Raw genomic sequence first — 14115 nt, forward strand, 5'->3', positions numbered from 1 at the left:
TTCAGGATTGTTCAGACTTCATGTCCCTGAGTATATACTGAAAAGTGGAGTCTCAAAGTATACTAGTGGAATTGAATGCTTGAAAGCATATTGTGCTCTATTTGTAGTAAAACAATATGCTTATATTTGCACCATTTCCACCACCTGTGATACCTGATGACCTATAAAAGGTAGATTGTTGGCAATACGGACTATGCTTTAAAACCTTTCCAGTACATCTTCCCGCGGCCAACTTAAACTGGTGCTTTCTTGTAGCTTTTCTTTCTGTATAATCACCACAAATGTGTGCTCCTTACCTCACTGCACTACTATATTGTGTACAGCAAGCACACCAATTTGTCTAACTTTCCAATTTACATTATTCATTTCAATGTACGTTGAGATTGTTTTTGCATTGATCAGCCTACATACCTTCCACAACCATCAATGCAAAACCATGTACTGGGACTAGCAACCCTGGACATTACATATAGCTATTTCCCTCCAGATGATCCTTTATTTTTAACTAAATCTTCATCGAAGATGATTCATGAAACGCTTTCAGATGATGCACCCAAACAACTCCTCAAAGATACGTGTCATTTGCAGTTTTATGCGCCAATCATTGATGTGTGTTTCTTTTAATTGTTTCATGCTGATTTTGCATATTTGTTGTGATTAAAAACATTTCACAGAAGTAACGTGACTAAGTTTTCTGAGTGCTTCAAATGGGAATGCCTAGTTGATGGATAGCGCTAGTCCTTGCTCCATATTGTCCACAGATGTTCCATAATACGTTTGTATGTGGTGCTTATCCCCATATTCCATTCTGGAAGGGAACTCTAATTATTCGCAACACTTCTATGGTCTCATCTGTGCATCTGCTTCCCTAATGTTTTGCCTTTTACTGAGAAACAGCATATTTCCACTCTTAGTGTCTGGTTTGATACCAAGAGTTTGTCTTGTCTCCTTTACTTGGTTACATGTGCTTTTCGTATTTTTTGATACTCACTCAGCAATGTTTTAACACCAGGAATTATGCATTCGCTCTTTAAATCAATATTTTTTTTTCGGGGGATAGGGATGCGGTAACCCTGAATTTCCACTGGTAGATTACTCACCATCATATTGAGGTGCAGTACTCCTACCTAGACTTCCTTTTCAAATTAAATTCTTTAACAAGCGAGTATGCGCGAGCTTTGTCTGCTAAGGCCATACGTCTGGGACATGGCCTACTGCATTTCTTTTCTGCATTGAGTGGACAACCCATTGTCAACATTTCTCGCTGTATACTGCAAAACCACCTGCAGTTGTATGTACATGGAGTGGAATGTTTAAGAACATATGATTTTTCTGTTGAATTAGCGATAGTTGAGTCAGCTCTGAAAAGCGTTATCAATTACATTTTAAGGTTAAAGCATAACATGGTTGGTATCCTGTTTGAGGCCTACACCCAGATACCGAGCACCCGGTTTGCATAACAGAAAGCTGGGTCAGTGTGTTGAACTATAATCTTTATATAGAACTCACTTAGTTTCAAAGTGAATATGCTTTCATCAGTGCTGTGTATAATGCTGCAAATTATTTTGATGGAAATTTAAATGAAATTGAGGACACCACAATAAAGTTTGCATTTAAATGCAGTATTAAAAAGCAACACTACAGAAAAAGAGTTGTATTTTAATCTGTGGAAAAAAATAAATATGGCATACAAGAAATTGTAAAATTTGAAAAGAAAAAGTATACGTTATTTAAAAACTAATTTTCGTGTGTATGTTTGTCATTTTTATACCAATTTTAAAACACTGCTGTTCATGTGGCCCATACTGTGTGGCAAATAGTGTTCAGGGTAGCTAGACGATGTCAGTTTAGTTCTTGTCCTGTGCAAGACACACAAGTGTCTTCATCCTGTGCCCTTGTCCAGTGGAGCAACATCAAAGTTATCTGATACTATTAATAGTTAGGCATCAAAATGATTAATTTACTGCTAAAGCAGAAACATTTGTTACATAGTTTTATATTGTTTACATCATTTTAATGTTAGAAATTGGTATTGTCCATTGAATATACATTTAACAAAAACTCATGATAAATGTGATTCTCTTGCAGAAAACCAAACATATTCAGAGCTATGTGACTGCCCACACGTACACAAATCATGCATAACACAAATGTATTTTGATATGTTAGGCAAGTAAGTCACATGATAATATTAAAGTTATAATACTTGCCCAAAGTTGAAGTACTTTTTATCTTGGCAATCAGTACATTTAAAAAAAGGGTATATACTGTTTCATTGAGGAACGCTATTTCTTTTCTATAAAAACCAGGGTAACATTCTTTGAAATCCTTCTCAATGCCTGTTTGTGCCCTGATTACATCCTGATCTTTGTTACTCCTTAGCTTCATTTTTCTGTTAAAACCCAGATGACGAGGCTATATTTAAAACGTGAGCCAAGTTGCCCAAAACAATTTCAATATTACACTTCTCAGGTTGAAACATACAGATGGTGGTCTGTGCCACCTGTTGGTAGGTATCCTTTCTAAGAGAGAAGCACAGCCACATTCCGTGGTGACAGGAAGGAAATGCAGTTATAGGAAACTCTTTACAAATGATGCCGGTGGGTGGCGCCATACAAATAAGATCCACGCTAATACTGCCGGCAACTCATGTAAAATTGGAATAACTAGCTTTTCACTGTAATGGGATATGCAACTCAGCATTAGACTAATTTTTAGGTCTAGCATGGCAGCGAGCATGAGCTGCTTTTCAAGTTGTAATCTATTCTGTGGGCTTTAACCACGCCCATCACTTTCATTCATTCCTTTCAAAAATCCCTTCATTTCATTGGTTAATGCTTTACGTTTGTCCCGCCTTAGGCTGTTTTGTTACGCCTTGCAGACTGACAGCGTTACATGGATCAGTTCACTTCTGGCCATTTAATTAGTTTCAGGCACACCATTTTTAACTTTTGATTCAGCTTGCACTGCCATCCCCCAGCACCTTTCTCCTGTCCCAGAGTTTCCTGTTCATGACGGCCCGTCCCCACCACCCCTCCCACTTAGTTGCTTGTTTTATGTAGCACTTAACAACGATGTTTTAAAGCACCACCAGCTAAACCACAGCATAATACTACTGAGACCTTGGAGACCCCGCTCTGTGGCTAGTTACACAATAGATGCAGTGAGAAACATCAGCTCAAGAGTCCATGATTTCCAGATAGGCGGCCGGTTTCTTACAGTGCAGCAAGATTTGTTTTTGGAATGGGCCAGCTTTTCTAACCAATTAGAATGCTTACTCTGAAGTACAGGTACAAAGAAACCGAACAGTGGCACTTCTTAGTCTGTCATTCAATTTGATAATCATAGTTTTCTGATTACTTTTTATCATCTACGTGTGTTTGAGTTGGTTATCTGAAGCAAAGTTGAGGCAATAATTGAAATGTTGAGAGACAGGAGGTAAGGCCGATGTTAAAGAACATTCTTTATTGTGCTCGAGTTCTGGCGTATAGGATATTGTGCGCCCTAGAGATCTATAAACCACGGATTAACGAGATGAACTGAACTGAAATGTGTGCCTGTCATGGCTGTTTCAGCCACAGAGTTAGCTGAAACTTCAGAAAGTATGTTTACAAAACTATGGCACGAAAAAATGTGGTAATCTTTCTGAAATGCAGAAACAGTTAATTTTGCTTAACATATAGGTGGGCGAGTCAACAAATTAACAGGGAGAGGCGAGCAAGAAGCTTAGCTTATCTCTAAAAACCAGTACTCGAGTCGAGGTACACAAACGTTAAACATGTAAATAGTGCCACAAACAACATAATTTAAAGTATCTTAAAATATCAAATAAGTGCATTTCTTCATTAAAGAATACTTTATTCATTTTCCATAGCTCCCAAATTATGATTACAGTATAAATCCAACCAAGAATAAAAGTAAACTACATGCCCCTATCCCTTAACTCCCCTCCGCCAGTGCCATCACAGAAATTCACTCCTAAGTTCACGTGCCACTGAATATATATTTTGCATTATTCGGTTTGCAGAGATGTAAGATAGTGCTCAGTGGACATAATGTACATGCTAGGCCAGTATATAAAACATCCTGCAAATTACTCCATTTATTTTAAAAATGTATCACTTGTGCATTAAATTTCCCATTTTTGGAATTTTAAATGTTTGCACAAATTGTCCTTAATCTATGATACTAGTGTTCAGTGGAGTGGGGGAGGGGTGGGTGGATGGATGTTTTCCCATTGTATGCCATAGTTATTTTTGCCACACACAGACATTGTAACTTTGTGTACCATTCTTGTTTGTGAAGATTTTAATTCCTGCTGGCAGAAGCCTAATGTCATTACATCTCGGTCCTCTGGGATAGGACATCCCAAAAGCTGTGCCAGGGTCTGCCTCACCTCCTTCCAGACAGACCTGACTTGTGACAACCCCACCATATGTGCAGTGCAGAACCTTGTTCACCACACCCCCTTCAACATTCATCACTCATATTCAGGTACAGCTGTTCCATTCATGTTGGTGTAAAGTAACAGCCGTACATTACTTTGTACTATATTTCACAATTTTTGGCATTTAGTGAGCTTTTGTTAATATATCTCCTATTTCCCATGGTTTTGATTATGTGTGTATCCTGCGTCTCTCTCTCCCAAATCAATTACGCGTGCCCACTTGCTCTCTACTGTTGAGACTGCATTCGGGTTTCGTGCAACAATGCCTATTTTCTTCAGAATCTCCTTCACAAATTACGTTTTATCCTTATAGTTACCGGTTTGTTTTCAGGTTCTAAAGCCCACTGCTGAATTTGTGCATATCTGAGTCCTTCTCGCTCATCGTTACTCTTCAGTCACAAGGTGCCCATAAACACACAGTGCCGTGCTGCTGCTTTCTCTTATTGCTCCTCACAAGCTGACCTTCACTACACAGTGCTGCCTTCGGTTCTTCATTGTCACAAGCTGACCATAAGCACACAAGAGACACCTAGGGACAGCCTCTGGTACTGCACCCTTTCCCTGCTTTGTGTGCATTACAACAGTAAATGCTGCAGGCTTTTTGCAGCCAGCACGTTACATGTATAAAGACATTAATGTAAACATGTTGCTTCTGCTTACATTTCATGTTCTTTACTTTACTTATGCTTGCATTCTCTCCAGGATGTGGTTACTTATTTTTTTCCACAGCCACAATATTACTCGTCTCTCCTCCCTCATAACCTATTTCCTATTATCTGGTTCTCCAGCACTGCAAGGTCATACAAATGGTAATAGCGCTATGCAAATATCAGCATTCATTCCATCACGTACAAAAATAACAAATGTAAAGAAAAATTATGTTTTCAACTCCAATACCTCTAACTTTCGCAAACACGAGACCTAATACACTGCAAATGTTTGCTGCTGATGTAATCATGGTGGTGTTTGGAAGAGGAAGTTGTCAGGGAGAGGGGTATGTGTAAAGAACAGTGCAGGAATAGTTCCTGTGTAAAGGAACTATGCCTGTGCAAAAGAATAGTGCACATAAGGAACAATATCTGAGTTATAGAACAGTCAATGCTGCCCCTGTGTGTTCAAGAGAAGTTTCCACCTTGCAGAACAGTGGTTTTACCAAGCCAGGACTTTCTTTGACAGACTATATTTCAATTTACGTCAAACTCCATTGATGTACTGTCAGAGGCATAAATGCATGGTATTGCATTGTATTACCATACCTGTTGCATGTCAGCTAGTGCTCCTGAACGGGCAATATCTTCTGAATCTGAATCTTCATAATTCTCATCTTCATCTCGATGCACAAAGTACTGAATGCTATCTTCTTTAGCTTCAGCCTGAAACATGAACATATTTATCTAACATTATTTCCAGAACTCTAGAATGAGCAAGGTATTTAGAAGGTGGCTGCAGTTCTTGTCATGCAATTGAGACAACAGGATGCTTTACCAAAGTGTTGACCATCTCAAAGATTTTTTCTTCATTGTATATTATGTGTGACGAGTGTACTCTAAGGGCCCTTGAAATCCTAATGGGGAGTAGTACAATGTTTAGATGACTTTGGAATGTTTCTATGGTTATTCTAACGTCCCTCAGCAACAAATTCTGAAGTGTACAAGTTCACACAAATTTCAATAAAGAATGTCTTTCCTTTGCTTAAAACTCTTAAAAAAGTAGCAACTGCTAAACTGGTTACCACTTACAACAACTCTTGTCCCACCATCAATCAAATGAATCACTTCATAGCAGGCCTTACTCTCTCCCTCCCAAGCCTTACTCTTACAGTACAGTAGTCGAATCCCTTGGAACTTTCTAAACATTCTTATGCAGCGGCATGGCTAGATCATTTTAGTCTTTGACTATACACAGTTTTAACTGTCTGTTGTCTAATCCCTATTGCAGCCCATTATTTGTTGTTGGTTGGCTTCCTTTACAATATAATTTTCTTCCTTCTTATCCAACAGCTTTATTTCCCTTCTTACAATGGTCCCTACCCTTGGGCTAACTGTTTTACACTCTTTCTGATTTGATGAGTTCTAACCTTTTACTGAACACAATCAGTGAACTACTTTTTAGGTTGCAGCCTGCCAGAAAGCGTAGCTGTTTGGTTTGCTAATGACATCTTGGGGACTTTTCAGAAAGTTGACCTAGGAATGCTTTCCACTCGCTGATTACCATTGGTTTGTAACTCACACTTTGTCTTTCCATTTGCTGGCTTTACTTGCTTTAGTGTCTCCAGGTTCAGTTTGTCCCTCCCGTTGCCTAAACCGTGTATCCTTCCACTAACAAACTTACTTTAAATCTTGCTTTTAAATCTTTTTCTGATCTTTTCACATTTGCTGTACATTAAAAGATAGAGGCCAAATGTCAGGCACTGTCTTCCAAGGGCGCCTGTTTACGTTTCTTTCTCTGACTTCAAAGTGAGAGGATTTATGTGACAATCTTGCTGGATACTGGGAGTTAGGAAAGAGTTTTTTTTTTCTAGCACACAACTTTTAAATAAACTGTGTATGTATTTCAGAATATATCAGAATTATGAATGCACAAAGCACATTTTGTTGTTATTTCTGATGTGTGTTTGAAGCAAATAGTTTAATATGACCAAAACAAATCATTAAACTAGGCGATGCAATTCCCACATATTTTCATCTGTGCATTGTAATGGTAATGATCATTTCAACTGACAATGTGTCAACTGTAATAGTGTGCTACCACACCATGAATACTCCTCTCTATGCAACTCCACTCTACTCAGAACCACTCCACACCACTGCACTCTACTCTGCACCAATAAACTTTACACCACTCTATGTCACTGCACTTTGCACCACACCACTCTACATCAATGCACTCTACATCTGTCTATTCTACACTGTAGAATTCTACTCTATGCAAATTCACTCTTCTCCATTCTACACCACTCCAGTCTAAGCCACACCAATCTACTCTGCACAACCCTGCTCTACACCACTGTAGTCTGACAATACACTTTACTCTGTAACACTCAATTCTATGCCCCTGCATTCTACGCCAATCAACTGTAAGCAACTCTAATCTACTCTGCAGCACTGAACTCTATGCCACTGCGCTCTACACCACTTTACTCAATGCCATTACACTCTGTGCCACTCTACACAACTACACCCTACCCTGCACCATTCCACACCACTTTACTCTACACTGAAACAATTAACTCTACGCCACTGCACTCTAGGCCACTCTACCCTTAACCATTGCACTCTACACAACTGTATTCGGTCACTACACTCTATGTCACTGCACTCTACTCTGCAACACTGCACTCTCCATCACTGAACTCTACACCACTCTATTGTGCACTACTTCACTCTATGGCACTCTACTCTGCACCACTCTATGCTACTCTACACCACTGTATGCCACAGCATTCTATGCCACTGAACTCTACTCTGCACTCGAGGCCATAGCACTCTATGCCACTCGACTCTACTCTGACCCACTGTCCTCTGCATCACTCAACTATACGCCACTCTACTCTACGCCACTGCACTCTGGCATTCTGCTGTACTCTGTGCAACTCTACTCTGCCCCACTTCACTCTGCACTAATGCACTCTACTATGCACCACTCCACTCTATAACACAGAAATTTATGATGTTGCATTGTAAGCGACTGAATTCAATGCCACTACACTCAATGGCACTGTACTCTATGCCATATACTCTGTAATCAGTTCAGCACTGCCTGATATCATTTTTGTATGACTTGCTAGTCGTGAATCCTAGCTGTGCCATCTCATTCTATGATCCTTACAAGGGCAATACACTGAGTAGCATTAAATAAGGCATTAGGAGAACTTGTAACTTACCAAGACCAAAGGTGGGACACGCTACGCTGTGAAAAGAGTATATCTGCTGGAAAACCATACTTTTAATGGCAAAGTTATAGTACTCCCTTGCAAGAGTCCCATATTTAGAATAGCACAGTGCTAGCACTTCTTTGGAGAACTACTTAAAAACATGTTCTGCAGACCTGCTACCCTTTTAGTAGGACAGTCACTGTGTGTCTCTTCAGGACAGCCGTAATTTCAACAGGACAGTCTGAGGAGGTGAATGTAGGATACTATCAGAACCAAGCTCTGGAGTGTCCAAGACATAGACCTTTGTGGTTGGGAGGGAGGGGGAACAGTAGTGGGATAATAGGAGACCACCATCAAAAGATGGGAACATTTACATGCATCATGCCAAAACAAAACAGCTGTGTTTATTTTACACTGGACTTCCTGCTCCAGAATAAGGAGAGCAAACTCACCTAACTGAGAAGGGAGAAGATGCCAATTTTACGTAGAGGGAATAATGCTTACAGCACGGAAACATCAGAATGCTGAGAAAGCTTAGGACTGTTGGTGAGGAGAAAGGGTCAAGGCCTGGAGTCATGTAGGAAGTGAAGCAACATGAAAGGAGGACCAATAGTGGAGGGGGAAGGTGGTGCAAGGATTTGTCCAAAAGTTCCTCCACCTTTGAGAATGCAGCTGAAGGAATTGAGAAAGGAAGGGGGGCTGCTTGGTGCTGTAAAAGTCTGGTTTCTTTCAGTAGAGAGGGAAACTGGCTATGAGGGAACACCCTTATTTATCATATCTCCTTTTTACTAGGCAAGTACAAGGGAAAAGGGGGTTGGAGGTTGGTTATGGGACAACACCCTTTCTTACCATAGGTCCGTGTTCTTTCCGTGCTGAAGGTGTCAAAGCGCGCCCGAAATTAGAGAAGTAGCAGGAGTGAGAAGCCAGGAGGACCAGCCAGGTACTGGACTTCTATGTAGGAAGCTGATTTGCAGTGACTATGTTGATGCATCAGCCCACCATTTTATTAGACATGTACTGATTAAAACGTGCTTACTAATACTTATATATACCATGTTACAAATTCAAGCATGAGAACAGAAGACATAAATGGTAGACTGCTTGCTCCCTTTTTGAACACACACTGCATTTGTTCAGATTGGATGTTTGTTCACAAACCATGACAACTGAGAAACTGAAATCTCTCCTCTCACCTCCATTTCACACTTATGCCTGGCAGTTTAATGTTACCAGCCTAAAATCACACATTTTGGCTTTTCGATTAAAAGCCGTTTAATCCAAGGTTCATTGTGCTAGAGAGTGTTTTCTACAGTACAACTGAAGAGAAAGACACATTCGTATGTGTAGCTAGAGAAGGTAAAGTGCAAATGGGAACAATTAGCACTGCTCAATGAAAAAGACGGGGTGCAGGATAAAGTCTCAAAGTGAAACATCCTCTTGAGAATAGAAGTCCAGACCCTGGCAGATTGTGTGTAGCAGGTGAAGGGTGCTGCTGATGACAGGCTACAATGGCCCCTGAGGCTCAGGAGTCAGCAATAGTTCATGTAAGAAGCTTGTTAATTCTGGGCTGATTTACCTGAGAATGAGGAAGAGGTGGAGGGGGTGGAATCCAAAAGTATTGTGAACCCAAAGGAGTGGATGGAAGGGATAGCTGACAAATACACAAGGAAATGTAGGCTTTATGCACATTTGCCACGAGGCTGCCTAATTTCTGAAAGAACGTGTAAATGTATAAGCAAGGGTGTATCTTCGAGGGGGGGCAGCTCAGGGTGTGGCACCCCCAAATGAAAGCAATCTCGGCGTGGCAGCTGGATCTAGTGGCCCTGTGTCAGGACTGTTGTTTTACCGTGTACTTAGGATATCAGACAAAACAGTGACCTTCGATGTAAAACAGGACAGAGAGGTGGCTGAATTTCAGCATGTGAAACCAGATAACCAGGCATCAATACCAGCTTCCCTACTTGTACAAATTGTGTAATCCTGGATAGAAGTTTTATTTTGCGGAGTCTCCTTTTTTATTATCACATAGGAGAGCATTTTTAGGGTCGAGCGCGCAAGCGCTCTAGCCAGCTGTGATCTCTTTGTGGGCTTTTAACCACACCCACCGCATGCCCATCAGTTGCGCTGGTTTGTGGGCTTGTATTTTAAAAATCGTTTCTTTCACTTGTGAAAGGCATGCATACGTCATGCCTTTTCCGGTGTCTATCCCTCCTCGAGCGCACTGACCAACTACTGAAAACAGGCTCCATGTTTTCCATATGGCATCTGGACTACTTTTTTTTAAATTTCCTATACAGTGCGATCTATCTAATGAACAATAAGCCCATCATTGTCGAGAGCGCAAAATCCCTGGGTGTCATTCTCGACAAAAAACTTAACCTACTCTCCCACATTAACTCCATAGCAAAGTCTGCTCGACACCAACTGCGCCTTCTTTGGGGGATTCGTCGCTTCTTCCCGGAGTACGACCTTAAAACCCTGGTCCAAGCGCTGGTTCTCTCCAGATTGGACTACTGCAACTCTCTTCTTACTGGCCTTCCCAAATCCCACCTTTCCCCCCTGAAGTCTATTCTCCATTCAGCAGCGCGTTTCATATATGGGGCCAAAAGAAGCGACCACATCACACCCATTTTATCCACCCTCCGTTGGCTTCCCATAGAGGCAAGATCTATCTACAAAACTGCATGTATCACCCACAAAGCCTTGCACTCCTCTTCCCCTCGCTACCTGGTGAATAAACTGAAACTCTCTGGGGGCTCCAGACCTTCACGTAATGCAGAAAAGTTATTGCTTGAACCTCCCATTTTCAAGAAGGAAAGATTGATGGCCCAATCCTTTTCAGGCAACGCGGTGAGAATCTGGAACTCACTTCCGCCTCAGCTTCGGACCACCACCTCTTCCCAGGCCTTCAAAACTGACCTCAAAGCTCTCCTCCTTCAAAGACACCTCCTAAGTTAATTCAAGCCCTCTGTTTTCAGAAGGAAGTCCTTCCATTATAGGATATTCTGTTCTCCATGCCTATAGAAGTGCCTTCCCAGGGTGTTTTTGTGTTTTGAGTGTCTGCCATTTAGTGCAGTATTTTACCTCTACCTGTATCTTGTACTCGTTTGTAACATGCACACGGCACCTTTCCTTTTCAACGTATCATTTGCTACCTCTTATATCTTGTTTGCTTTTGATACATGCACAACGGCCACCACTGCCTCATGTAACGTAACTATTGTTTTAGTGTTTTGAGTGTCTACCATTGATTGCAACTTTTTTACCTCTATTCGTACTTTATTTTCTCTTGTATCCTGCACACGTCACTTTTTCCTCTCATAACGTATCGTTTGCTACCTCGTTTATTTTTTGCTCTTGATACGTGCACAATTATCACGATTGCCTCTTGTAATTTAACGCTTGTTTTTGTAACAGGCTCACTTGTAATTTGTCTCCTCTTGTATCTTTACTTTGCCTATTGTGAAGCGCTCTGACACCTTCGGGTAAAAGTCCGCGCTATATAAAAACGCATTAAATAAAAAAAATAAAAAATAAATCTCACTGGGCAGTAGTCAAGCGCTCTGAATGACATCAACCCTGTTACAAGTATAATTGCACATCTGCCGATACGTTTGACGGCGAGCGAACTTCTGTTACCTTTTGTGTATTCCTTGATGCTCATGGCATGGCGCTTTAAATCGGCTCGGTTATGTAAAACTGTTTTACTTTTACTTTTCAATTTATGTGGCAGTAAAAGTCCGGTTAGGACTTTACAACGCTAATAGCTCTAAGTCGAGCAAATGCGAGACCCATTGCATGGCAAATGCTTGTTAAGTACTGGAGTTTAGCATGAGCAGTCTTACATGCACCTTTTGTGTTTGATTTAACATAATATAAAACTGTTCCACCTGTAATAGAATTCTAGGCCATGTTTAGGGTTTCCATGACCACTGACTTGCCTTTTAGTTCACTAAAGGCATTGTTGTTGGGGGTGTGTGACAGTGTTTCTAAGTTCATGTTTTAAAAGTCTCACTTTTAATCAATGTCGGTCTGTGCAGTAATATAATTTGATGTACTAAGGTGAAACGATTCCGCATTTAAAGAAATACACTTTTTTGAATTTTGAAGTAACTATATCATATTTTACATTACATTTATTGCACAATAACATACCAAGCATTTCATGGCTTGGCACATGCTTGGACTCTTGGCTAGGCTCCTCCTCAGTTCACCCTATTAATTTGCAGGTGCAACCACCTTTATTTGTAACTTGGGCTTAGTCCATGGGGCCATCAGTCACTCGATTTGTAAAAGGCGAGGACTGGAAACATGACGCCCTGCCTTCATGCACTGAATTGACAACTGTACCATGAAGGCTCCGTGTGAACAATAAGTGATCCCAGAGCAGGGGCACCAGGTCATTATGTTGTACGTGACCACAGTCATGAGTTCCCAGGGCGCACTACGATGCCCAGTTGGGACAGGGAGGGGCATAGCTTCTTTTTGTTTGACACCCTGCAAATCCATTATTGGCTTGGTAATCAGGTAAAAAGATTAAACAATGCTCCATTGCTGAAGTCTTTATTACATCGCCTATGTAGACAGTCATGGCAGCGAGGATTTTGAAGTTGTCTAAAGCTATTGTTCTATCTCTCAGCTTCACGATAACTTTCAAAATTCAAGCTATAAATGCTTACCACTAGTGGTTTGCAGATGCCAAACCGTGCTTTCCCTGGAGGAACCGATTTTAAGACCTCTACGGCTTCTTCCAATGTGGCGTTATCCAAGTAGGTGTCATTAACAAAGACCAATCGATCACCAGGCAGTATTTCACCAGTCAGTTCTGCAACTCCCCCAGTTACCAGAGACTGAATAACTATAACGGTTCGTGTTGGATCTAAAGGATCCTGCAGAGGAAAACAGAAAACACAGCCAGTGAATTCAGCTACTTACCGTCATGTTTAGTGCTTTTGGCAAAAGATAACAAGAAAGTTTGAAAAGTCTCCATCAATTATGACTGGATTTGCCATAAAAATAGACAGAACATGTTACAGTACATGGAAGGAGATAAAAGCTTCCCTGTAAACAAAACTAAATGCAAACCCAGACAAACGATGGATTGCAGTGAAATATTTGTATTATCTTTTCTTTTTTATTAGCATTTTCAAAGTAAACAAACTGTTTCCCATAATCAGGGAGAAAAAAAGACACTGGAAGAAAACATCTGCAGCCGTTTTTAGAAATTGTCTCAAACGTTTTTCCCATCCCGATGGGGGCCCACTGGAACCCCCGTTTTTTTTTTTTCCAATCCGACATCTGATTGCTGTTGAACCATGGCATATCGACTTCCAATGCACATCAACAGTATCAGCAGTAACTCAATACAACCTTTCCCCTCACCACTCCCCCACTTCCTTCCTCCACTTGTGTTTTTGAAAAAGGGCCTGGTAATCATTGTTATAAAAACATTAACAGCAAATTATTAAAGGCACCCCGGGCAGCACATTACTAGTGGCCATACGTGCCTATTACCCAACAAGTGGGGGACTCTGTGAATCGAAACAGAGACGGTTTGCCTGTCATGGTTGTGTGGATTCGTCTATTGCTGTCAAGGTGTGGGTCATGGACACCCATGCTTTAAGTCATTGCGTAGTTTGTTGCGCTGGTGCTTCTTCAGCCCCAGCCCATTCCATGAGATCATCCCTCCATGTCTGAATCACTGGGGGTCTAGGACTAAGCCAATAAATTGCTATCTGTCTCTTGACAGCCATTAGTCCCAACTGGGAATATCGTCTACTTAGTTTATTTTTGG

General features: G+C 41.0%; 1 protein-coding gene across 6 annotated transcripts in view; it reads right to left on the reverse strand.

Annotated features, from left to right (window-relative positions):
- PATJ (PATJ crumbs cell polarity complex component) overlaps window positions 1-14115 on the reverse strand; it is a 1201300-nt gene that overhangs the window by 732047 nt on the left and 455138 nt on the right. For 5 of the 6 annotated variants that reach the window (XM_069232550.1, XM_069232545.1, XM_069232547.1 and 2 more), the window contains 2 exons: window positions 13001-13210; window positions 5704-5820 (listed from right to left, as the gene is read on the reverse strand). In XM_069232550.1, coding sequence (XP_069088651.1) covers window positions 5704-5820; window positions 13001-13210 — 327 coding nt within the window. The remainder of the gene's footprint in view (window positions 1-5703; window positions 5821-13000; window positions 13211-14115) is intronic. The other variant, XM_069232549.1, reaches the window with a different exon arrangement.

The sequence above is a fragment of the Pleurodeles waltl genome, chromosome 4_2, assembly GCF_031143425.1.
Source record: "Pleurodeles waltl isolate 20211129_DDA chromosome 4_2, aPleWal1.hap1.20221129, whole genome shotgun sequence".
NCBI classification, from domain to species: Eukaryota; Metazoa; Chordata; class Amphibia; order Caudata; family Salamandridae; genus Pleurodeles; species Pleurodeles waltl.